The sequence below is a fragment of the Accipiter gentilis genome, chromosome 6 (genome assembly GCF_929443795.1).
Source record: "Accipiter gentilis chromosome 6, bAccGen1.1, whole genome shotgun sequence".
Classification (NCBI taxonomy): domain Eukaryota; kingdom Metazoa; phylum Chordata; class Aves; order Accipitriformes; family Accipitridae; genus Astur; species Astur gentilis.
In genome coordinates, this window is record NC_064885.1 from 27,310,042 (window position 1) to 27,337,497 (window position 27,456).

A 27,456-nucleotide genomic window follows, 5' to 3' on the forward strand; every position below is an offset into this window, starting at 1 on the left:
TTAATCTTAAAATATTTTATTAAGCACAGATAATAATGCAGAAATCCATGTAATAAAACAACTTTAGAGAAAAAGCTAAGTTTAAATGAGTTATTATAAATATTGCACTTAGAATTCTTATTTTACATACACAACTCCTTAAAAAATTGGACAGTTATAAATTAACAGCTTCCAAGTAATTGGAATTTGGTATGAGACCAGATGGTTGTGCTGCAAATCTTCGGCTTTAAGACTTCAGAGCATCTGTTCTTGTCTTGTACATGTAATGGATACCACGTTGTGCCAGGGTGTGCTTAGGTGGATTGGCGGGGGGGGAGGGTGAGCATGGTCTTAGTGTTGACAGTCAGTTGTATTTTCATGACTTATACTAAGTGAAAATTATTTTTCAAGAGAGATGATAGAATGCAGCTGCAGAGTTTAGTTTTAACATGTTTTGTTTTTCAAGGCATTTAGGATCTTTGAGTTCTTAGTCTTAAAACTCATGACAAAGCTGTTGGGAAAGACTTTGCCTCTGCCGTCTTCTTCTACCTGGCCCATGATGATGTAGTTTAAACCTACAAAGGAGAGCATGAGATTACAAGACAGAAATCCGGGATATGATTTGGTAAGTATAGTTCTTTATCTGCGGTCTCTACTCATTTGCACTCTGTTACCAATACCTTCAAAAGTTTTTTTCTTTCTACCTAAAGCATATACTTCCTTACCCATCTTTGCCATGCTTTTTACACAATAAAGTACAGTTATGTAAAAATCAAGTAGATATATAGCTAAGTATCTACTACATAATTAAATATATAGGAGATACTTATTAAATGTAGACTGTCAAATGAGCCTGAAACACATTAGAAGTGCAGTCTAAACACTGGACAACTTAGCTACTAACACCCAAAGTGGAATGGATCTCATTCATTTTGAATATTTTCTCATTTCCTCAACTTGTAGGATAATGCACTTAAGTCTTTTCGTTCCCTTTTCCTCCCCCAAAGACATAAACGTTTTCTAGATATAGAGAGAGGCATTCAGGCAAGCAAGGGGACTTAATGTATGATGAGCCCTGGCTTTGGAGAAATTAGATGGATTTGCGTATTTTTATGGCTTAGAAGGGTAGATGTTTGTAAGACCTTAGGCTGGAAGGAGTGGTATTATAGGGGTATAAGCAGAAAAGTTTAGATATTTTGTAATGGCTACTAAATAATTCATGAGGATTTAGGACAAGAAACAGAAGTGTGTGCTTTGGAGCCAGCAGTCTGCCTAAAAGGAGACAATGTTCCACCAAGGATATTATTATGTCTTCCAGACAGATGTCTGATTTCCAGAGAACTAAAGGTAAAAGCAAAAGCTTGTTTCTGACAAAGATTTTTCACTTTGGTACTACCCACTTTGAATTAATATGCTTAAATATCAGTAGTATCTTGAATGTTATCAGGGGTTTTTGATGCTTATTAAATTGACTGCTTCCTGCTGTGGTTCCATTTATGTTCTCCTGTTCTACCTGTTTACTCAGGAGGCAGAGGAAAACTGGTTTTTTTTTTTTACTTAGTTACTCCAGTGAAAAATAGTCTCAGTATTTCTTACAATGCCACACAGGTAGCCCTTGTTACATGTAACTGGAAATTATCTTGGCTGATCTCTGTATAATACTGTTTAAGATAGCTATGGAAATACTGTCTGTTTGCAGATGCAGTGGGCTTAATACTACTCGTATTTCTACAGTAAAGATGTAAGTATATACAGGAGAGAAGTAACAGGGAAACATGTTGATTTTTGCCATTTGCTGTGATGTACTGCTCTTCTACATGTAGCATGCTGTTGTTTTTCCTTTCTAAATAACTGTATGAAAACTAGCTCCAAAATAGATACATGTAAAAACAAAATCTGATCTTCATTTGAGAGAACCAAATCAGATTTTACTTTTTATCATGTGGATTTAAAAAAAAAAGTTTTCTAGCTTCTTTGATCTAAATGAGCATAATTCTTTTTAATTAAAACTGAAAAATGCAATATAAACCTGCGTAACTAGTTATTTTTATCTTGAATTGATTATAATATTAGTTGCTGATTATAGTAACAGTTACTGTAATTTTACTGATTTTTGTGGTTGTATTTCAAATAGCAGTTTTCAAAACTGTTGGCTTTTATAAACACAAAGTGGTTACTTTTGTGTACTTACCTCTTCTGATGAGAGGACACTGCTTACATACAACAATAATCCTGGCACTCATACTCTTGCCAGCTTGTTGAATTGCTAAATTTCCCTCCTTATATACATTAATGATTGATACTGTTGCATGCAGACTGCCAGCCCGCGTTATTGCTGTGATTACAGTTCCAGTTATTACTAGAAGAAAAGACATTTGATACATTTTTACTATTTTTTAGACATACATTTTGAGGCATTGTAAAAACTGAGTAAGTATATTAGTCCATAATAAGGAAACGAACAATACCAGAAACAGTTACTAAAAATGTGTGTGTCACCTGTAATAGATAACTCACTACTGATACATTTTGGCGGCACCAAATACAAAACTGTTCCTAGAACGTATCAGTCTCTTGCAAGCTCAGTTCTAGGTTTTGATAATTTCAATTAAAAGTACAATTTGATACTACTTTTAATGACTAATTTTAAAACAGTGGAAAAGTTGAATTTAAAATGTTCTAGCCAAAACCTGAATTCCCAGCTCTCTGACACTCCCAAATGAGTAGCAGGGAATAGTTAATGCATGAGGAGCTAGATTTTGATCTGTCTGAGGCCTGACACTGATGGGAATTTGCCACTTTCAGTTAAATTTAGACTACAGATTAGACCGTCATATCTCCCAAAGACCTCTCAGATACCATTTTTTTCCTAGGACGACTAGATTAATTTGTAGGCCATCTTTATTTATCAAAAGGGAATGGTAAATGATATTAACAATTTTTTCTTCTCAGATCACCTTTTGTAAATAAGCTATGCTATCCTAGGATCAACCAGATCTTCAGTTATCAAGTAGGTGCAGCCAGATTTATTTTACAAATCTGCATAATCCACATTTTGGGTTAGGCATTTGTATATTTGTGCATTATCTTCCTTTAATCCAGAGCTTTTCATTAAATAGGAATGTTCAAGTTCAAGCAAAAAAGAACCGTGGATGTTAAAACGCTGGGTATTGTGGTTATATTTCTAGAAACAATAAAAATGAAATGCATGATGAAAGAGAAATAGCTATTTTCTAAATTCATAAAGTCAGCAAGTTAAATCATATTCTACAAACAGCACACTTTCTGTTCTTACCTTAGGATATACTTGCATTCACAGTAGCATATAAAATATTCTTACTCTTACTCCTGCCATGGAAAAGACTGAAAAGTTTCAAGTATTTGACAAAAGGTGAGAGAGGAGAGTGTGATTTACTACCCTGATGCTAAAGGAAAAAGAACAAGTTTTATATAGTGTCATTTACTGTGAACCACAAGAGCTGAGGTGTGGTCAGTAAGAGGAGACCTTTGGGGGTTTTTTCCTACCTGCTTCTTTTGGTCTTGGGCCAGCCTATCCTGGTTGCAAATTAAAACAGGCTGGTGGTCAAGAGTGGTAAGAGGTCATGCTGCAGTGGCTCCATTCTGCTTTAGGGTACAGCCACAGCCCTCAACTGTTTTTTCTAGCAAAATGATGCAAAGCTGCCCCCATGTTCCTGAAACAGCAAATTTCCTCAAATCTCATGGGATTAGCTATAGAGTTAGATTAAAACAAACAAACAAAAGGGGAGGGGGGAAAGTTGTCCCATCAAATTTTTAGGCATGTTATAGGGGATTAAAAATGCTTCCAGGATTAATATGGGAAAATACTCTGAGACATAACTGAATAAATCAGCATTGGCAATGCCATCCAGATATACAGCAGACATCATTTTTCCTGAGTGATTTGTGTCCTTGTACAGAAAGCAGTGCTTGTAAACTTCCATGCCTTCTAATTTCTTTTAAAAATATTTTGGAGGTCTATAAACTGAATTGTGGAATAGTCAGCAGGTACAGCATAAAATGTGTATTGGCTGGTTACAGACAAATGAGATGACACTACAGTAATTGAATCAATACTTTCCTGTAGGAGTTTGTCTTACCTTGTCATTTGCTTTTCAGATTGAGAAACGTGTTTGTTTCAGACATATGTGCAGTGTCTATTTCGCAATATCTCCAAGAATGTATTGAGTGAAACACCGATACTAATGTCAGATACGCACTTAAGATAGTGTAAAAATATAGCCTATATATTAATGATAACTCAGAACTACATCTGGTAAAATTCCTATGAGTCTAAACACACAGTGCCAAGTGAATAATTAATAATAAACAAACTTTGCTTGCTTACCGAAGTTGCTTGAACAATAATTGCTTTCGAGAGTCCCACTCCTCTTACACTTTTGCTGGCACAGGGCAACTGTAGGTTTCACAACTTTTTGAAGAGTAATAAGTAAGTTGAAATTGAAATGAGGTATTTGATGCAAATGCAAAGCAGTATGTTTAAAATAAGAAGAAAGATGATTAATCCTGATGTATGCAGTGATCTGGTGTTGCAAGGGCTGAACACCACAGTAACAATATTCCTTTTCTCTGCCATTACCTCCAGTCATCACCTTTTCACATGTGTCTCAGCTACGTATCTGTTCTAGTGACCTCGTAGAATGGGATGTTACAGAAAATTTACATTTGTTTGCAGTGTGATCTTAAGTATGTAACTTATTTAGTGTTGTTGGCTGTTGCCATACAGCCTTAGCAGTAGACTTAAAGTATCATAACATTATATTACAGTAACACTTCAGAGGGAGGGGGTGGCCTTTTATCTGAAATTACTGTACTGTACAGAGTTCAAATTCCTGACTTTTTTCTAAATTTTTCGCATAGCTTCCTGACATGTAGTACTGTGTATTTTTTACTGATGACATTTTGAAACACAATGTAATGTTTGAAGTATCTAATATTTGGGATTGACATTTCCTTTATGAAGTTGAATGCTTTGTTTATAAACAAGTTAATTTTTTTCCTCCTTGGTTGAATATTAATAGTCTCTATTAATAGTTTACTCAGCTAACCCTTTCTATGTCATGTGCAGGGATGCAGTATTTTTAAGGCTTTTATGTCCTTTTCAAATTTGTTTGGAATTGGTCAATGACATCATAATTATGGGAAACATAGAGCTGAGATGGACAGATTAAAAAAAACCAAACCCCTTACATAACCCTAATTTCCAAGAAAAACTAAATTAGTTATGATGAATATCTTTGCATTTTTTAAAGTTCTTTAGAGTGGAGTGTTTTGCAGAAGTTTTATTCAGCCCATATTTCCTGAAAAAGAACTGCTGACTAATTTTCCAATCAGTAATTTATACTTGTACTTTTTTTTAATTGAATGAATTGATTCTTTTTATAATTTTCCAAGTTTCTGAGATTCAACTGAGTGGTATTAAAATTACTTTGTCTTCAATGTTACACCCATGACTGTTAGAAGATCTGCATACTCAATGTTTTGCCATTCAAATCCAAAGTTTAAAAATTGGACCCCATATTTTTTGTTGATTTTGGGTTTGTTGTTCTTTTTTTTTTTTTTCCCCAGTCTCCTCATGATTGGTATTCAGTGAGACTCTTTAGAAAGCTAAACGCCTTCCACAAGGAGAAGTGTTCTGAAGAGCAAGTTACTGTGTCTATGGTGGCATATCTATTCATATTCTACATGATGTAGCCTCAGCCCTGCAGTCAGATATACACGGTGATGGGAGTGAAGCTCCCACTGCCATCACTTCTCTTGCCTTGATGTGTCTGCATAGTTCTTTCCTACCAGTGTGCATTTCTAAAAATATTTTTAATTATATGCTGAGTTGCTTTTCATAAAGTGACTTTTGTGTAGATGTCGAAATAATACACTATATTCAGCTCCTAGAACTTTAAACTAAATGATAAGTTTTCAAATTATTGTTTCAAATTACAGTTAGCACTTGGCAGAGTGCCATGCCACTTAATTAGTTTTCCTGTCTCACAGTGTCAGTTGCTAGGTCAGGCCAGTACCTCCTATCTCAATGCTACATGCAGCACAAGAAAAACTAAGAATTTAATGTTCCTTGAGTCTTTCAATTCAGTGTCTGTAGTAGGAAGATAAGAAATGTAGCAGGTAGATGAGTCACAGGTGCATGCCAGTATGGTAGCTGCCAAAAATTTATTGAGGTGCTCTGATTTTTCTAAATTTAAAATGGGAATTATGCATTACAAAATACTCTTGTTTGGTCCTCCCAGTGTTTTTTCTAGTGCTAACACTTTTGAGTTTTACTTTTGAGTTTAGTAAATTTTGGTTGGTGACTTACTTCACTATGATTTGTCAGTAGAGGCTGCCTATTGCTTGTACAGATAATCAACGTATTTTAGCAAAATATAAATTGGAGAAGAACTGAATTAAAAGTTTAGTTGCCTACCATTTTGCATGTACCCATATTGACAGACAAATGCATTACTTGATCCAATGAAATAAGAAAATCTATTACTTAATCATATGTATCGGATTAATCTTCATTACTTTTATTAATGTATTGTACAGCATTTATTTATTTCTTCAAGTACTAATATTTTTATGTAAGATAGAGACTGAGGTAATTCTTGAAAGTGCCAACTAAAGTATTTTATTAATGCCTGGAGTTTTGTGCAAGTTTGAACAGGTCTGATTTGCAAGATAATAAGCTAAGTCTATTCGAACTGGACACTTCTGAATGCAAATGACTGATCAGAAATTTAACTAAACTGTAGAGGTTTGGTGTGCTTTGGTTTCTTTTTAAGATCAGAAATGCCTACACCATGCATAACTGATCAGACACTGAAAGGACTTCTTGTTTCTGCCTGCCTGACAAGTCCTTTTGAACACCTTTCCTCTGTTGTCCTCTCTCAGATTACTTTACATTGTTTTTATTTTCTAACACTGATGTTGTCATAAAAATGTATTTGGAATTCATTAGTAAAGTACGCCTCTTTTGCCTGTGCACACACAAACAGCTCACGGAGCAAAACTCAATGGCGAAACCCTGAACACAAATGCAGTGTGAGATACCTGACAGCCTGGATTAGTTGAGACCAAGTGTTTGAACTAACAACTTCGTTAAGAAGTGCTTTATGGTGAAGAACAACTGAATTATTTATTACTAGAGTAGCAGTCACATCAGAATGATTTCCAGGTCACTATGATTTCATTTTTATAATGTTTGTTTTCATCTATTTTAAATACCTTTCATTATCGGTGTTTAAGCACCACAGCTTCTTGGTCTTCTGCTGACGGGCCATTGCTGTCCTGACTTTTGATACATTTTAAGTGCAAATCAGGTTATGTGTTGCAAAAACATCATAAATAATTTGGTTTTCTGCTATAACTGTATCTTAAATCTCTCACATTCAGGTTATAGAAATTGTAAGAATTTATCCCTTCAGTATCTCAGTAATGAGGTAGTTTTGGCAATACCTTCAGAGAAATTCTCCTCTGATCTTTCATATATGCTGTCTAGTCTTAAATCTAAAAGGAAACTTATTTTTAGTGTGACATATTTCTTTATAAGTTCCAATCCCCCTTTTTTTTTAAATAAAAAGAATTCTAGGAGAATGTCATATTGAAAGGATGTTGACAGAATCTGAAGAGGGCTCAGGTGGCTTCCATACCAATTTTGCTTGACCTTAATAACTATATGAAGAAAAATATGTTCAGATTTGTACATATTAACTTGTTTAGAAGAAAGAGCTCCTTTAAATAAAACTATTTCCTGAAATATTTAGAACTACTTATACAAAATAACTTTGCTTATCCATTCTTCTATGGCATTTGCTAGCTAACTGTCAAAAATTGAGAAGAGACAGGAAAATTCTCTCAGCTGGAGCGAGTTACTGTTACACTGAACTCTAGCCTGGGTAGATTTACTTTTAATAATGTTCAGTAGATTCTTCCTTGAATATATTAAGATGCTCCTTTGAGTATATTAGTTTTAATTCATTCCTTCAACATTTGAAATACTAACAAATCATAAAACTGTAATTTTTAATATATTTTCTATTACATTTTCCCATAACCTTCTCCTCATCCCGGAATAATTTGTTTTTCTAAGAAATAAAATAAAGCCAGTATAACTTACTTGAGGTAGCAGGGACTGTTGTGGTAGTAGGCAGAACTGTAGTTGTGGGTAGCTTTTTTGGCCTAAATTTATAATGGCCAATAAAACCATCAGCTGTTAAGCTTAAATCAGACAAAAACTGAATAAGCAACTCATTTCTCTCAGACAGAATAGGCCTGAAATAGAAAAAAAAAAAAAATTCCGTTGTTTTGAATGTCAAAGCCAAAAAGCATTAATAGCATTCTTCTTACAAAAAAAAAAAGAAAGAGCGCTTCACTTTAATTATTGGTCTGAATGCAGTATCTGCCCCCAGACTAATACTGAAATACATGTTTCTTTGCTGGCGTATAGGACACTGGTGTTCTGAGTGTGAAACTCATTCTGATGAATCATCTAAACCTCTGATTCCTGAAGGTTATGTCAATATGAGTATCTTTAAATTCTTCTGTGTGACTTTATTGCAGACTTCACTTCCATGGGATGGAAGAGGCTAGATTAACACAGTGGGAAAATATATTGAATAAATCCTCGGTATGTAGCAGAGGTAGGTAAATGTTGGGGGTTATTTTAATTTGTTTTTGTTTAGTGAAAAACATATTACACATTTGGAAGGCCTTAAGAAATGAATTCAGTGTTGGATTCTGTAATTTTTTGACAAAACAACTAAAAATAAAATGTTTTGGGTTATTATTTCTGTGGGGTCAGTTTTTGTCAATGATTGGATTTTTCATTACCAAGGCCTTGAAGAGCTAATGGAGTTATTTTCTTAGGATTTGAAATGTCATGAAGAAGCACTGTTCAATGTATTAGTTTTCAGTTCATAAACCGCATAGTACCTTCTGCAACACTAACTGCCTCTGGATGTGGATGTAGTGCGATGAGACTTCATTCAAGACTGTTAGAGAAAATTGTACAGAGTGCAAGTCTAGCCAAAGCAGCACTTCTCATTCTTTTGAGCTTTCCACAGTCCTTGTCTCAATATTGATCATTAGTAACGCAGATTTTTCAAGCAAAACCACAGTTTTTGGAAAGAGGGGAAAAAAAATAAATACAGGGTCAAAAGAATCTTGTTTGGGAGAGAGGAAAATAGAAAGTGGATTTAAGATGTAGCTTTACTAAAACAACTGTTGTTTCTTCCTAGCAAGTCTGACAGAGTTCATGAGCAGGAGTTTTTCAAAACATTTAATCAGGCCTTTGAAGTAAAAACTTCTGATCATCTCCCAGTTCTTTGGCAGGTGTTTCAGAAGTCAGTTTACTCTGATGGCCGAGTCTGACAAAACCAAAAGTAAGTGCCGGGTTATCTGGAATTCTATAGGTTTACAGATGCCACTGTAGCTGCACAGATTACACTTTTCTTGCTGCAGTATGACACAGGCTGTGGATGTAGCAGGGCACTGGTTATCAGCTGCCTGAGGGCTTTGTTCTGCTTCCTGAACACCAGGACTACAGCACCGAATCTGAAAAATCTGACCTAGTCTGTGTATCTTGTCTTTTTTAAAAAGGCTTTTTGTCTGAGAGGCGGGGGGGGGGGGGGTTGAGTAATTATTTCTCCTAATAAATTGTAATTATTATGTATACCATTCATTTATGTTTCACAGTAATTGTATTTAGGAATCGGGTATGTAGTTACACTGTATGCTTGCTGGTCTGCAGTTGGATCTGAATTCATCTCTGCAACCACCAGATGAGTTCAAGGTATCCACTTTACTCATACTTCTGATGTATACTGTTTCTGTTACAGAATGCCATGTTACATTATCTGTGTCTGCTGGTTAATGAGTTCCACCTTGCATAATTACTGTGTCAGAAATGCAACTAATATTCTATAGAAGCCCTGCTTCACAATTCAGTTTACATACTGTGATTCCTGATTCTTTTACAACACTGGTCTTGTCCTTACTGTTTTTCTGAACCCAGCAGATAAATTATGATGAGAATTCTGCAGAGCTACTGGAAAATCCCCAAGAGCCATACTTTCCCCTTTTCACTGGATATAGAACCTGCCTATATACAACTTTGCAAGGGAAAGTGACTGTGTTCAAGCTCTATATTGGATTTCTGGTTAGGAAGCAATGCTATCCTAAAATTGGCTTTCAGGACACTTCTAACATTCTGTAACAGGAAATCTCATCTCTAAGCTATGTGGCCTGGCTCTGAGCCCAGTATTCTGCCCTTATTTGCCTGTTGCACAAAGTGCATACTAAAATGTCTGTATTTCGAAGCCCACTGGGGTCTGGCAGACCAATTTACAGCTTTGACATGCTGTGGAGATAAATGCCGAGCCACAGTTGAGAAGTGGTTTAGGAAGCTACTCCTGGTTGCCTCTCAGGGCTAACTGGCACTTCTTCCTTTTGCACTGCCCTGTCAGCCAAGACCAGATCCTGACAGTGCAAAACATACTTGCACAGCTGGGCTAGGTTTTAGCTGGAAAGAGGCGGTTAAGTCCCAGGGACCAGAGGCCACCAGCCTCATCCGTAAGGGGTATTGTTCACTGCTGCCTTTTGAGAACGAAGGGAGGGACAGGATCTTATGGAGTTCAGTTCTTACTTCAGTTGGAAAAGGTCTGAAATGTCACAACTTGCATATAGACTGAATCAAACTAGACTGCAGTCATGCTTCTGGCTTAAACTCTGTTCAATTATGAAGCAAGTCCATTTGCTCCAGCGCTTTGGGTCTGACTTGTGTACAGCAAAACACCCATGGCAGGAACTGAAGGTATTTGTACAGAACATCAGTAGTTAAGTGTTTCTAATATGAGATTCTGTTAGGTTTGGGTTGTTTGGGTTTTTTCCAGTATCTTGAAGGTAAATACCTTACTGTTCTGCAGCAACAGTTGAGTTGTAAGGGATGGATCTAATAAGTCACAAGGAGGTTCTCATGCTATGCTCATCAATGGAATACCTGTCTACCTGGTGACAAAGTGTTAAGTAACATAAGGTCTGTCATCTGCTGGTTGCTTTTTTTTATTCTGCCTAAAGAAAAAGGAGTGTTTGCAATAGAATTCCTTTTGGGAGGGTGTTTTTACTTCAGATGATGGTGATTTGTTATCGAATATATACAGATGCTTACAACATTCAGGTCAAACATATCACCCATTTGGAGACCCATTCAGTCCACCTGCAGTCACTCCAAGTGCCACAGCACTGCAAGGCAACAATTCGTTATAGTTTCCAGGTAAAGCTCTAAGCTATAAAGTATGAAGTCACTTTGCTATGAATACATGTGAGGCAAAAATGGAAAAATTCTCAATGTCATTTGGCAAAGAGGTGGAACTGAATGTCCAAGATTACTGTCCTACCTCCTTGCTTTGAGGACTCAATACTAACTCTGCCTTGCAGAATCTCCCTCCATCTCAAAGCCTTTGGGTTGGAGACAATATGGAAAGATAGTTTACTTTTGCTAGTGAAGTTTTTCGTGAAAACAAGGAATTGATTATGTGTATAACTACAGCTAGAATTTAGCCTCTTGCATCATTTTAGTGGCCTGAATGACCTAGCACTTAAAGAACAACTTCACCCATAAGACTCTCTGTTATCAGTATCTTTTTATAGAGAAGCTTTTTTAACTTTACTACAAGAAGGGGGCCTGAAAATAAATGTTTTTGTGTAGAAAGTTTCAAATTGAGGAAAAAAAAAAAAAGGAAAAAAGAAATGTGCAACTCAAGACCAATAGCCTAAGGTGGCTGAAGGAAACTGAAGTTAATATATTTCAGGTGCAGCCCTACCCTTAATTAAATTCTTGCTAACTTTCTAATTTCCATGGGCCTAAGCTTACTCTATTTCTAGCACTGTCATGCTATTAATAGCATAGCTGCTGCATGGAGAAGAAAAATCTTTAAAAAGACTTTTTAAAACATCCTACAGAATGTCTGCCTCCCCTCTTGTCTCCTGAGGGTATACTACATAACCTGAAAAAACTCAATCAAACAAAAACACAAAAAAACCTCACAGTAAATCTCAGTCTAGCAAGCTACGCTTAGCAAGACTGAGGCATGCACCTCCTCCCCCTGTACCACGATTAGTTGCCACTTCTAAGACGCAAGTCTAGTCACACACCTCCATGTATTCTTTTTTTTTAATAGCTTGTATTTTTTTAAACAAAATGAATCCTCTTCATCTTCTAAAGCTATTCAGCTTTAAGAAGCTTCATGGAAGAGTAAGAATGGGAAAGGAGAGCTAAAAAATTAATAGCCTCACCCAAAACCCTACACTTTGGGTGGAAATAATTATGAACCACTATTGCTAGACTTGATTATATCATTGCAGTGCCATTGGCTGGGTTGGGAGTAGTTTTTGGGGGTGGGAGGCTTGGAGGGATGGGTTGGTCTTTGGGGCATAGGTCACTTGGGGGTTGGGGGGGTGTTGAGGGGGTTTGAGGGCAGAAATTTGATAGCAAAGCCTTCTGTGCTACCCAGCACGCTCAGGAAAGCAGTCTGTGCCATGAGAGAACGTGCCCTGGCACAGATGGGAAGAGGTGGTAAGCAGTGATGCAAGGAGCAGCCAGGGACCCAGCAGAAGGGAAGTGGCTGAGGGGGAAATGAGTGAGATAAAATGAGTAACAAGCCAAGGGGCTGGAGAGTTCAGCTGGATCCTTGTACTTCAGTATCTATAATTAAAACACACATACTAAGTGATGTTAGTGTTCAGCTACCATTAATATTGGTATTATACCAATATCAATAGCATTAGCATTAATATTGGTGTTATTAGATAGTGTTCTAATGAGGCCTGAGGGACGGGGCAGAACACACGTTGGAGCCAGGGCTAGTCGGGGATGGAGAGAGAAAAAGGAAAACCTAGGGAGAGACAAGATAGTAAGCAACTCCTGGAATTTCAACTGAAGGTACAAAAAGTCATATTTAATTTAAAAAAGAATAAAAGCCTTTCAGAAGCCTAGTACAGAACTGTTAGCCAAATGACACATAGTGGTTGTGAAATGCTTCATAATTTAAGAAAGTTACTTACGCTGGTGGACTGTCTCCGCAGTACTTCCCAATTCTTTTAGCATCATTGATTTCCCCACCATTAAACACTGCAACATAGTCGTATCTGCAGTAGTTGTCTCTCTCCACATCAAACTTCTCGAACTTTAACTCTATTAGCTGCAGGGAGAGTGTAAATAACTCATTAAGGGGTTTATATGCAGAATTTTTTAGTGCTTCTTACAGTAAGTGACCTCTTCATATGAAGTACTAACTGATTTTTCTTTCCATAAAGGAAAAGTCCTTAATCCACTTAATCGTGCAGTAAAGTATTATAAATCCACGTGACTCCTCCAGTAAATAGTTCAACATATGACTCTAATCTTCTATAAAATATTTTGTTCTTAAATATATGCAAGTAACCTCTGATAAAGTTTATTTTTTCTGAGTGAATGAAAACGAGATTGTAGGTGTTAGGTGTTACGTTGCTTTTAAAATAACTGTAACAAATCTAAACTATAGAAAAGGGGCTTTTAGTGTCATTGTATTGTTCAAGATACACTAAAGAAAAAGTAAGGGCAAAGTTGGTAAGCGCCATTTCACTGACCTCATTAAGAGCAGAGTTTGAATCGCTGTGGTTGCCAGTGCTGTGTTTACTTGATGCAGAAATAAAAAAGTCAGAAACAAAAATATTGATAGAAAGAAAATTAATAAATAGTAAGACTAAAACCAAGAGGAAGTAAGTAGTGAAAGAAATTGTGTTTCCATACACAATTTCCATAAATGTTGGGGCTTTACAAGTCATAAGTAAGAACTAGTATAACTCTGGTATTTCCAGTATTGATGCTATTATCTCCAATATGATATTTATGGATTTTTCTACTTAAGGAAAGAAAAACAATGGACAAGAAAACAGAAATGGAATTCACTACTCTGAAACGAAGTCCTGTAATATGATTCTGTCAGCTGTGTGTAGCAAGGAAGGAAAATACAACAAAACGGCATGATTGAAAGAGAGGTAATACATGGATTTAGGTTGCTCCTTCATATGAAGCACAACAGTATTTTAAAAAATTTAAATAAAGTAGCACAAATGAGGCTTGAATGACAACGCTGAATTGTGTTGATTTGTAGATACGCAGGATTTGTCTTTAAAGGTCTATCTCAAACAAATATGATATTAAATCTTTTGAGACAGTACAAAGAAAAAGGAGTCATTTGTACACTGCATACACTTTGATTTACTGGCATAATAAAAATGATCATGTTCTACATTCATAGTAATGATAGCCTGTTATTACCTGATGTCTTAGTTTTGCCTGGATGTGCTTTTGCACTATTCAGATGTGTAAGGTATCATTTTGTTTCCCATAAAGTATGAGTAACCTAGGGGGACTTGGTTTCAGAGATGAGTAACAGGCTTGTTTCAAAAACCTTGTTGTTGTGATATAAAATGCCCTTTAAATGGAAGTACCTATCTGAATAATAAGCTCGTGACCAAAAAAGATGGTATAGAGAGTAGTAATGCAACTGGGAGCAGAAATGCTAATTCTTACATAGCACACAAAACAGCAGACCATAATATCTACTTTACTATTGTTCATAAGTTCACTTTGCACTAATAAGTATTTCATGATAGAATAGAAGCTCTTCACCATCATGAGAAGCTCTTCCATCTTCTGTAATAAATGAAGTAATCATTGGTTGATTTGTATTAGAGGCAAAAGAGTGCCTTGTTTTATTGCTCACACGCTTGTGAAAGGGAGGTAGGGACAACGGCACCTAAACTTTGGCAAATGGAAGAGTGAACAGCTTTTCATGTGCACTTGAAGAGAGATGCTTATTCACTACTTCCTCAGAAATGGCTTTTGTCACTGTCAAAATTTTGCCTCATTTGCATGCAAACAACCACTACTGCAGTACATGAAAAATATATATTCAGAAACTTGTAGATTCATGGCACAGGATCTTCTGAAGGCACAGGATATAATGCCCTTATTTTTATGCTTACATAGCCGTTCTTAAATCTTCTCTACAAGATTAGGAGAAGTTTTTTAGGCTTATCTAGAGATATTTGGAAAGAACCAAAGTAATCTGCAGTTTACAGATAAGGTTTTAAAAATCACTGCCTATCTATAGGATTGTTAAATGACCTGTATCTAGCAAGCAAGGAATGTGGATTAAAGAGGAGTACAGGAAGGACTAAGCTGACATACTGCTTCAGTTCAAGGGAGAAAATATCTTGGTAAATGGAAAAGTATGAAAGATCTGAAGAATATATTTATCTGGGGCAGCTTTTTTTATTTGGAGGATTATGGTCATGAGCAGAAGATTAAGAGGAAAGTTGTCTTTACATGTAGAGGAATTAAAAAAGCTGGATGTGGTTAAGAAAAGCAACCTACTAGACATGCTTGGCGACCAAAACGTTCAATCATTGTAGACTTCCTGCCAAGGTACAAAGCAGATGGCTCGGCAACAAGCAGAAACTGTGAAGCTAGGATCGAGATTAGCCCTACAGTGTAGGGAACACACTTGTGTTTGCCATGTGTGGCAAATGAGCCCTCTTGGTCTGCTGTCACATCTCTTCAGGTCTTAATGAAGTGGTAACATATCCTCTGACAGCATCTGGCTAATTAAGCAAGCATGTTATGAGATGGAGCCTTCAAAATATGAAATAAGTAGAACTTTACGAAACGTACATTGAAAATCCCTATGAAGGACACGTCTGAATATATTCCCTGTACTGTAAGCAGAATAAAATAATTTCTGCTTTTAATAAATTCAATCAGGTCTGCCTGGGTGCCTCAATAACAAACTGCAGCAACAGCGAAAATGCCACAAATGTTGTTAGACTTACACCTAGCATTTGTCATCATCATATTTGGTCCTGAGATGCTCACCTCCCCTAATTTAATTTGCACGATGTTTTGTTAAATTAACAAAATCATCTTCAAAAAGATCTGTTTTAAAAGTCTCACCAGCCACAGATGCTTTAAAAAGTTTAATTTAGGGGAGCGTTATCAGTGCACAGAGGAGGACGTACAATGTTGAGAAAGCACAGGAGTCACCGGAGTGAGCCATGTAACAGGAGAGGAAGGCGGGTGTCGCGGTTTCCGTGTAACGCGGGCAGCGTGTTGTGCGAGCAGGCTGCAGATGAGGCGTTGGTCCTTGCAGGCAATGGAAGCGGGGCTGCGATGGCAGCGCCTTACCTGGTTCTTCGGGGCAACGATGTGCCAGGAGCAGGTGACTCCTGCCGGGTAGTCTCGCTCCGGCCAGTTGGGCGTTTGGAAGGACCCCGACGGCTTCTCCAGTCGTCCCCCGCAGTACTGATCCCCTGCAAGTACAGCGTACAGTGCTGACCAGAGTGCTACAGGGATGCGGGTGACCTGTGTAATGTGCTTGTTTCACTGCAGGGCCCTCGGTGAGGGAGACGCGGCCGGACCCAGCCGGTTCCGACTGCCTCTGCCACGGCCCCACCACAGGACGTGGCTGAGCCCTTCGGCTCAGCTGGTGGCACCTCTGGGAAAACTTATTTGCTAAAGGGCAGAAAATGCCAGACGTAGACAAAGAGGAGGGGTAAAAAAAAAAAAAGTGAGAGGTACTCCTGCAAACACTAGGGTCAGAGGAGGAGGACCTGCAGGTGCTCGAGCAGCCATCCCCTCAGCCCGTGGGGGAGTTGTGCCGGGCCCGGTGGGCATTCCCAAAGGAACTGCAGCCCGTGGAGAGCCCATGGCAGAGAGAGTTTTTCCCTCCGTATCTCCTCCTCCCAGTCCCAAATTACAAAGCTACATCAGGTATGTAATCCTTATTTATAATATGATTATGAACCTTCTTTATTAAATTACATCTTACCACGTTACAGTTGTTTAATGTATCTTTCAAGAAGTTATCAATACAGGGATATAATTGGAAGGAGTAATAAATTACACATCACCTGCACTGCATCTGCCCAACAACCTCTCCAGTCCAGTATCATGCTGATAGCAAAAGCCTTGAAAAAGAGTCACTCAGCAGGGCGATACCACCTCCCAGCCTCTCGCAGTTCATGGTCTTTCCAAGCACAAGGTAATGCCTTTATGTTTAATAAGACCTAACACGTTTTTCTTTCATATGTTTTTCTGTTTGTTTTTAAACCTAGGTAGAAATTCACAATCCACAATGTCCTCTGGCACAGCACTCCGCCACTTAACAGCTCACTGAGAAAAATCATGCTCTCCTTTCCTTTGCAGCCACTTGCTTATCTGGTTTTTGTATTAGAAGAGACAGTGACTGTGGTCCCCATTGACTTTCTCCATACCGGTCAAGAATTTAGAGCCCTCTCCTACATTCCCCTTGACCTCTTCCTTTTCCAGCATGAAGATGTCCATGCTGTGCAGGTGCTCTTTGTGTAGAAGATGTTCCTTAACTCTATCATAGTTGTTGTCTCTGATCGCTTCTGATAGTTTTACCCTATCCTGTTCTGAGATAGGAACATCAGAATGGCACACAGTATTCAAGATGTAGATGCATTGTGGATTTATAGTGGCGTAATTTGTTGTTGTTGTTTGGTCTCTATTCCCTTTTCAAAAAATTGTTAAGTTTCTGTTTCTTTTTTTGATACCTATTGAGCACTGGATTGATGCTCAAGTATTGTTTTCATAAATGATCTATTTCAAATGTACGATCTTATTCCTAAGCAGTAATAGTCAATTTGGAGCCCGTTGTACTGTACATAAAGTTAGGATGTTTTCCCCTTATTTGCAACATCAATCTATATTGAATTTCATCTGCCATTTTATTGACTAGCCATTACTGTATTGCTACTAAGTGCAGTTCTTCCACAACTCTTATAATAGTTAGCCCTCCTCTTTACTACTTTGATTAACTATGATGGCTAAAGAGTTATACTTAGCTACTTGCTAAGCACGACAATTAACGAATACATTGAAAAGCACAATCCCTAATATCTCTGGCATCACATCTTTTTAAGCATTAATGTGGCTCTCCATAGGGTTGTACAGTTGTATTTGTCTTCGACACATACATAATTGTTAATTACCTCTTTCATGTGGTTCTGCTGCAGAAAACTTTGCAATGAATCCGCTTCCAGCGGTATTTGCATCTGAAGTCATCTGCACCAACATTTTATTGCTGTTGGATACAAGGGCACCTGGTTTCACAGTACCGCAGAACCTGCCGATGCGTTGTCCATTGGCATGGCCGTTGTATATATCCACAAAATCATATCGGCACAAATTGTCACTTTCTAGGTCTAAATATCTGAAAGAAAGAACCACCACTTTTCCTTCTGGGACCTGCAGAGAGAAAGGGAGGGAAGGAGGGAGAGATGTGTCTTGAAGCGTGACTGACACTACATACCTATCTGATCACACCATTTGCCTGAGTATTTTCATATCCTTTACTTCTCACCAGGTAAGCTCTTTTTGTCTACTATGCTCCAGGCAGAGTGGTTTTTAAAATCATATTGGATCAATCATAAAAATAAAGCTCTGGCCACCTCTTGTTGCCATTATCTTCTTCCTGATCCGCAGTATTGTCTAGCCAGGCTCATGTCGTTTATTATATACCATCATCAAGCAGTTCAGCTTGGCATGTTTCTCTTATTTTCTGCTGAAAGTATGCGATCAGCCATGCAGTTCCCTATCACCAAGTAAGGTGAGGAGGATGAGATTAATATGGTTAAAAAAAAAAAAAAAAAAGGAACAAGCAATATACAATTTTGAGCAAATAAAATGGTCTCTCTTGTCTTGCTGATTTGTGTCATAAAGTTTTATAGTTTGAAGAATTTTTGTATTTACTGACACTTGACTTAGATTTATAAATAAAATGGGAAACTTTACGGTTAATGCTGTACAACCCTAATATTTAGTTATTTATAATATTAATATGGGTACATTTAGCTTGAAGGCTGCAGTGAAAGAATTATATTTGGAAAGGATATGTAAAACTATAAACGGAGAGTTCAAAAGAACCATTAGTGGGTGTCCTCAATACAGAAAAGAGTTTTGATTTCTGAAACATCTGAGGAAAGATAAGACAGGGCAAATCTTCTTACACGTCTGCATCTGTAGATATTGCAAAAGAGGCAAGAGTACTGAGAAGGATGTAAATTAAGAGAGCAAAATAGTTTACAAGGAGGAGAACATTTCCTGGGATAGAGTTGCAAGCTTTTAGGAGAATAAGCAGCATACTGAGAAGTGAAAACTATTCTAACAAAGCACTCAATGCTATGTAACAGGACAGGAAGAAGGGAAACAGTATTTTAAAGTATAGCGGGACCCTAGACAGGCAGAGTGTAATTATCTGCATTCAGTTTATAGCCCAGTAGAATGGTTACCTATTAAAATAATTGCAGCTGTTCTATTTTACTGAGACATTGCTATTATTTTCTGCTTTAAATATATCACACACACTTAATATATCTGCATGAAGTTCATATTTAAGAGTTCAATAATTTTTTCCTTCCTTAAGAGTGACTCATTTTAAAACACCAGTTTGAGAGAGACTACAACTAAACTGTTCCTATATGAAATTGTCAAACAGTGTTTTGATGTTGTGAGTTTCAACAGTTAAAAATGCCTTGTTCAGGTATAGATAGAAATGCTATAGATGGAAGTGACTACTTAACCCACAGAAGGTACGAATGCAGGCAGTAGCTGTAGATGTAGTGAAAAATGTGCTGTAGATATGTTAAGATTACTCGTTCATGCGGCTGCTTTTATGTCCAGTGCTGATACTGATTCTGCAGCAGGAGAGACTTTTGCATGAGCTGTTTTCAACTGCCCAGGGCCCACGTACACACTGGCTGACCAGCCCCACTGCAGTTCCAGTTGTTTGTTTCAGAGTATTTTCCTTTAAGTTCAAAGTTATCTCAAAAATGCATTCAGTTCCCCTGGGCTGACGTACATCACTACTACTACTACTACTACATCAAAACCACAAAACTCATCTAATCTTACCCAGAAATTCCAAAGCACGATGACTATGTTTTAGAAAACTTTAAAACCAGATGTTAGGTTTAAAACTCATACTACTGAAATGAGCAAGCCCTATAGCTGGTATCATAAAATAACCCACATGTATATGTAGTCAGCATAAGGCCAGTACAGACACATGGTCATATTGTAAGATATTCTGTGAAAGCAATATGACTGCTTGAATCACTGCTCTCATAACTAAATCTCTTACTATTGCAGTCACTTGTTTTCTAGTCTGAATCACTAAGAAGCATTAAGACATGGTCATTTTAACAGAAAAAGGGCTAAAAGGAATTTGGTATTCCTGTCAGAAGACCTGAATGTTATTTATGGTTATACTACAAACTCTATGTGACCGGACAAATCAGTCAAAAAATGCTGGCTGTAAAGTTAGATAAAGTCAGATTTAGGCAGTTAAAGCAGCCTTTTTTTCCAGAAATACGTATGTAAAATAACATACGCTCTTTTGGGGTGGAACACTCATTATTCTTAAGTTTGTGCAACAGGATCCAAATGAGGTGACCTTTAAAGGTTATCATGTTTTAGAACACAGTGAGCTGTTATGCCTACATTTAAGATTGTCCAACATTTTCCGCTACAGTGTCTTGCAGCTTTGCTACAACTTACCCATCTTGAAGAAGTTTCCCCTTTTCCTTCCACTGTTTCTGAAAGTTGAGTGGAAGTTGCTCTATCATATTAGATTAAATAGTTTTGTCAGTGCTTATGAGATTTTTCCCTACTTTCTCAGCTTGGAATTGCTTCTTTGAAGACAGCTACTTCCTCCCAGAGTTTGAAGAAGGAAGTTGAAATGTGAGAGGTGGCTGGTTCTGGGGTAAGAAAAGGGGTTTTTTGCTGTCCTTGTAAGAAGTGCATTCAGATTTAGCCAAGTGGTTATCCCTTAGTAATGCTGATGGGTGCTCACTGACAGCTTTGTTCCACGAGCATATTGAACCAGCGCTGCTCTGGTCACACCAGCCTTAAGGCGCTCAGTCCTACCCCCAGGTATCCCACTCTCTCGCACTGCCCCAAGTGGGGCATGGGGATCCAGGACGTGGGACTGACCTGCACTCAAGACGGAGAGGACTCTGGCAAAGCAGCCAAACTCTGAACTGCCAGCCAACCATTCACTCAAGTCTTGGGTTCTCTGTTTCATGGTATAAGTAATTCTGGGCAGTGTTGTATGCTTCCTTCTCGCTCCACCACTGACCATGTTATACTGTACTACATTACATTATCTAATTATATTTTGTTACAGTTTTTAATTTCTCTAGCTTCTGTTAGTTCAGTCTACTTGATCTTGGTCAAGACTGTTCCCCATAGATGTACTGAGTTTCTAAATTTTGTTTCATTTTTGTTTGTAAGAAAATGTGTAGGAAAAACTCAGCCACATGGTCACAAATGTTTAACAGGGAGCCTACTCAGATTTTAGTTGTCAGAAAATCCTTGCTCACATTTAGCTGAATTTGGGGAGGTAAGTCATTTACAGAAATGTGTGAACTGGGGCCCTTAATCACAGTCACTACTTACTGCCATTACTTTATAAAATAATGTTATTGCTTATTAAAATAGTATTTGTCATTATTCACAAAAATAACAAATTTTTTCCAGCATGTTCGATCAATTAAAAGTTTGTGATCTGAGCAGATGACATTAAAGAGTGCAGAGGATGGTGGTTCCACATTCTGGCAGCAGCCGCTCCAGTTTGCAGCTACTCCCAAGGAATCCTACCCTAAACACCGGCATCTTTGCAAAACAATACTTTTCTTTCATTTCTACCATTTCCCTTTTTTAAATGTTTAAAACTAATGTGCTAAAATCTGCTAATGTTTATTCTAGAACATCTAAAATATTGCTCCATGAGAAACACAGGGGAGAAAGCAAAGGCCAGCATGACTCAGTATTGTTTACTTTGAGCCACATCCGAGCCTGATGCAGTAAGATGATGGGATACCTCAGAGGAATAATTGGAAGGAATTGCAGCTCTTTTTTTATTTAAAAAAAAAAAAAAAAAAAGGGAGGAGTCAAAGGAAGAATATGTGATGCTTCCCCTGCAGGGTGTGCCTTATTTTTCTGGTTTATCCATCCAGCTGGTATCTTTCAACGACAGAGGCACTTCAGCTTCTGTCTCTCCTTGTCACACTGAGGATGACTGACCCATAGTTGCCCTCTGCTTCCCTTCTTATTTTTAACTCTATGAACTTCATAAGGATCAGAAATTAGGACGCTAAACTCATGTGAAGGATGGCTTACTCCTATTGAAAGCTAAAGGGAAATAGCACTCCCTGAATTTTTAGGGGGAGCTTTTCTAGAGCGTAATTCTCTAAAATCATCCATGTAGATTATTAACCTCTTCAAAAGGGTGTGATTGCTTTATATATACAACCCACCACAAAATAAGGTCTCTGGATTTTTTTGGTTATCATTCATTGCAGGTATTTCATATAATGTTAGTCAAAGTTCACTTATATTTGAAGTAGTTAAGCTATTTTTCTGTTGTTGTTCTGACTGAACACAAAGCCGCCTTCATCATTGTGCCGCTCTCAGTTTCTGGGGAGGATTCCCAAACTGTCATACTTTTCAAAACTACTTGGTTTAGATTATTTGCTTCGAAAATAATCTTTCGGTGGGGAAAAACCTTTCAATGCCAACTTTCTGAGAAAATTTTTTGCCTTATTTTTAAACCTATATTGTATATGGGTTTAATATATTTTGGTATATGTTTAATACCAAAATGCTGATTTTATGTTTTGCCATAGCAGTCCTACATAGACTTGAAAAATACATCAGCTACCTGCAAGCCAAACACATTATTTCTGTCTGCTGAGAATGAATGTGAAAGTTATTTGGAGTTACATCCTGGGAAGAACCACAGTTCCTGCCTAGTCACTTGTTCCCTAGCTCCATTCTCTCCAGCCACAAAGGAACAATTTTTTAAAAAAAATTGTATTAGCTTGGTCTCCCTGACAAAGGCACTAGATCCTGTTCAGCTATTTCTTTTCTGGCAATACAACCATGCGTAAAGATCTGTTCTGTACTGGAAGGGCAGTTTCACAATGATATGGGAAAATGAATGCTTAAAACGTAGAGAAAATGATTTAAAATATTTCACTCCCCCAGGGCAGATTCCTAACTCCTCTGATAAGTAAATTTTTCAAACCTTGCTTATTGTCAGCAAACCTGCTGGAACACAGCTCCTGAACCTATAAAAATATGACCTTACATAACTCTGACAGTCTTCAGTATTATTGTTACACATCAAGTTGTTAGAGTTTTATGGGAACTACGCAGTGTGCCAGAAAAACACAGGACAGCAGTCCAGATTCTTGGACTATGTGACACATATATGTGAGGTGATGGCCAAGAAGGATTACAGAGTATTAAAAGTAAATGTATATGACATATTTTAGATAAAGCTATATACATTACTATAGGAAAGGAAATAGCTGTACAAATGACTTCTTAGCAAAGCCAGCTAAAAGCTGCTGGGTAGTCTGCCAAGGTTGTAATATAACAGCAAGCATGTGCTGAACACTTCTTAGAGCTCTTAAGAATAGAGAAGCTGTTTTCTTTAGCCAGCTGAAAAAGTCCCAGTCTCTTGAAATAACAGAACCATAATTGAGTTAGAGAGACTCTTCTAGTTTTAGCAAACCAGTTGGAAGGATTTCAGCTGATACCTGAATGCTACATTGCTTTATCTGTATTACCCATAACATTTTCTAAACCTATTTTCTTCTAAAGAATGAATTAGCTGTCACTCTGCCTGTCTGTGGATTTCTTCTATAGATGATGAGATCCTGTAGTTGAGGAAACAACAGCTTCATGCTTATTGTGACCCAGATGCAAACTGAACCAATGTCTCTTCCAGTCTTGCAGACTTGTCAGATCCTGCATTAGGCAGAGTGTTTTCAGGAAGGTGTTCACAGCCCTTGGCTAAAACGGACAGGCAAAAAGTCTTAGTCACCTTCTAAGACCAGATGCTAAATGAGGAATCTTAAAAGTAACTACAGCATATTTCTTCATGGCAGTGTAACTGGCTTCCTTACTTGGGCGCTATTGCAAGCTATTCTGAGCCTCAGCAGTGTCTGGTGAAAGGACTTTGTTGTTTAAATTCAGGCTAACCAGACCCTTCAGTGTACCACTTTCCCTCAGTTTGGTAAACCATCCTCTTTTTAAAGAGGGTGCAGTCTTAGCCTTGCAAGTTTTGTAGTCCCTGCCTTGCCTGCATCCTTCCTGCGCATCCAGAAGACGAGGGTGTTCTACACAGTTGATGGGGGAAAAAAAATCAGCTTGGCTTAGTGAACAACGCTGTCTAATAGGGGTTCAATGAGGTGGGGGCACAAGAAAGCCTGGACTGCTACAGTTGTGCAGCCCTTCTCTGGCTTTGCGTGAGCTACAGAGAACAGGTACGCAGCAGTTGAAGAGCAGGAGTAAGTGGCAGCACAGCAGGAAAGTGGGAGTCAGGATGATCCAGGACAATCGGGAAATGCCAGAAGCCATCCAGTTCCTCCCATGGTCAGTAAAGCCCAAGTGTAGACACAGCCCTGCTACAGCTTTGTGGTAATGCTTCTCAAAATGTCCAGGCTAACCTGGATGCTCACATTTTGTTGGCAACAGCCACTTTTAAGTCTGCAATGAAACCACTTGGTATGGGCTTTTTAAATAAAATCAGTTGTTCTCTTCTCCCTCTACCCCCAATATATGATGAAGGGCAAATCCGTGGGATGCTTCGGTAAATGCTTCTTCAGTGCTGCCTCCATTTGTAACCCAGATTTTTTGATGGTAAAAGCTTTTTGCTGTTGTAATCAAAATTATTATTCCCCTCCAGATTCAATTTTGAACTTCTGAAGATCTAATACTGAGTTATATTGGTAAACTAACTTTGGAGGTTTTTTCCCTTTTATTTAAGGCATGTGTGTATGATTCCAAATGCAATTTGCGTCTGCTCTTCAGATTGTAAAGTGAGCCATGCTAATTTCTGTAATCTCAGCTCCTTGACAGCAGGAAGCAAGTTTTTTTATGAGGATACGCTGTATTTCACATCATACTCATGATAAAGTCAGTCACAGATTAAAGGTAACCTCTAATGTGGCCCTAATAATAACGCAACATAAAGGTGCCGAAAGCAACTGTTGCGGCTTCACTGGTATCCTTCAGATAAAATTATTAAAATTACATCATTTGTTTGGTACGAGAGTCATTTTAACTGAACGCTGTAAACAGATCAATGTCTCCTGCTTTGCATCAGCATCTCTATAGTCGCAGGACACAATTATCCTCTGACATCCTATTCTACTGCCAACACCTAGCCTGTAACGCAGTCTTTGAACTGAAGTTGTGTTTAGCCATCCCATCAATGCACAGACTAATTTATTTTTTCATGCTTTCTTATACTTCTTTCTTTCTGCAAAGCCCATATTCTGGGCCTGAATGTCAGAAGAGTTCTTAGTGAACTATGCGTAAAAAATGGAGAGGAAATTTGGTGGGCAATTTTGGAGGGCTTAATTTGTGCAGATGTGAGGAAAAGTAATCATTCATTCAAATCCCCTTCTCTGAGTCTGTGAATAAGGACACATCCAGCACTGCAGTGTTTAGTCCTAGTTGTTTAATGGCATTTGCTGTCCATGAATACGATGTCTCTGCCCTACAGTCTCATTTCGGCATCAAAGTATCAATCATACCACATGCTTTCGCATGGTCATTTGTCAATGTAACACCACTTTCCTATTGCTTTTGTCGGCTTGCTGTATGACATACCCCAGACATCCTGGCTGGCAGAACACTGTGATTAGCACACTACAAGCAAACCTCCTTGAATTTTTTGGTTTTGTTTGAAACTTTTTCTATGTCTTCTTGCCAACGACTTTTGCTTTTCATTATCTATACCTCAAAGCTCTACTTTAATTCATGTGATCTAACTAACTATTGCCTTCTGCAGTGACTGGAAAAGTAGATGTTTGCTTTCAAGTGGGTTAGTTTAAAACAATCAGAGGTGTACCTACGGAAGTCAATGAAAATTTGACATTAGGCAAGGTCAGTTCTATTTCAGCCGCTATTATCACATTACAGCAACCCTAAAAAGCTCCAGATAGTTGAGCTGCTCTGAGTTACTGAGTTCGTTATTGCACATTTGGTATCCGATATAAAACACTGGCATTAACAACACATAGCTCTTCATTGTCTTCGGCACTGATTTTGTGATATTAAAAATTCTTACTGTGATTTTCCAAGTACATTTGCTGTTTGGAGGGTAGACTCCAGGAAATCCTTCACTCCCAATAAACCCTGACTCTCCAGATACAACTCCTCCACATGTAAATGTAGGCCTGAGAATAACAGGAAAAATAGTGCTTAACTTTTAAATAGATTTCATTTATTCTTTGTGTAGCAGTAAAGAGGCACGGACTGTCTTAAAAACACAGCTTAAATACTTAAAAACGTTGCTAACTATAAACATACGTTCAGTTACTTACATAATTTCACTACGGGCATAGAATGTGCAATGTAACAGGCTGACTTTAGGTGTAGAGAAAATTAACTACTTGGACCGTAATTCTGGGTTTACACAGACTGTTATCCTTCCCTCCTTTTTTAATTCGTAAGATGGAAGGCGTGGTGGTGTGATACATCATTGCAAATTGCTATTATAATAGAAAAGATATTAAAAAGCCATTAGCAATGACTTTTTATAGCCCATAGAATAGTAGTTAAAATAGCACAGCAATAAAACCAGCTTTTAATTCCTTTCTTTTCCGCCCTGACATGCTCTGAATTCAGGTATTTTAACCGAGCGAGCCGCTTCGGAAGTTTTCCCTCCGCCAGGACCCTCACCCCCCACGCGTGCCAGTCCTGCCCCCCCCCCCCCCCCCCCCCGGCCTGGCGACGCACCAACCCGCCGTCCCGATTTTGCCGGTGCGAGGACGTTCGGGGCGAACGAGGTCGGGTCTCGGCCGCGCGGCGCGGACACGCGGGGAGCCCTGCAACGCCCCTGCGCGGAGCCACGGCGTTCCCGCTGAGGACACGAGGGTGAGAGAGCGCCTTGCCGGGCTTCGGGTAGCGGCACGTCGGGTCCGTCACAGCGTTACGTTACACCGCCTTACGCGGGGCGCTGGACGGCGCTGCTCTCGCAGTGGCCTGTCCCCCTGGAAAAAAGCCCCTCTGCGCGCCCCCCCTTGAAGCGGTAGCGGGCAACGGAACCCCGCGGGTGGTGCCCGGCGGCAGCGGAGGCGCCCGCGCACCCCACGGGCGCGCGGTCGGTGGGCACCGCTCCGGCGGGGCGGGCGGGGAGGGGCGGGGCGGGGCTGGGGCGCGCGCAGGCGGGCGCGGGGAGACGCGCGGTACCTGTTCGGCGGGGCTGCGGGGCGCCCCGCCGCCGGCAGCAGCAGCGGCAGCAGCAGCAGCAGCAGCTGCGGCGGCGGCGGCGGCGACGACGGCCGCGGGGCGGCGGGCGGCAT

General features: G+C 38.8%; 1 protein-coding gene across 1 annotated transcript; it reads right to left on the minus strand.

Annotated features, from left to right (window-relative positions):
- On the minus strand, positions 1 to 27,456 carry PCOLCE2 (procollagen C-endopeptidase enhancer 2). Its single transcript, XM_049803306.1, has 9 exons — positions 27,344 to 27,456; positions 26,220 to 26,328; positions 18,067 to 18,322; positions 16,238 to 16,362; positions 13,072 to 13,208; positions 8,129 to 8,283; positions 4,346 to 4,429; positions 2,171 to 2,338; positions 1 to 554 (listed from the first exon to the last, which is right to left on the minus strand). Exons 1-9 carry the CDS (start codon positions 27,454 to 27,456, stop codon positions 424 to 426), a joined length of 1,278 nt encoding a protein of 425 aa, XP_049659263.1. The 3' UTR covers positions 1 to 423.

Bases quoted from the DNA above. Each gene is read 5' to 3' on its own strand.
- PCOLCE2 (XM_049803306.1), bottom strand. From the start codon at position 27,456: ATGCCGCCCGCCGCCCCGCGGCCGTCGTCGCCGCCGCCGCCGCCGCAG. The intron at 16,363-18,066 runs GTAATTAACAAT...CTGTACTTGCAG, and splicing joins AGCAGAACCACATGAAAGAG to GGGATCAGTACTGCGGGGGA. The intron at 555-2,170 runs GTAAGTACACAA...TCTCCTTTGTAG, and splicing joins GTGTCCTCTCATCAGAAGAG to GTTTAAACTACATCATCATG.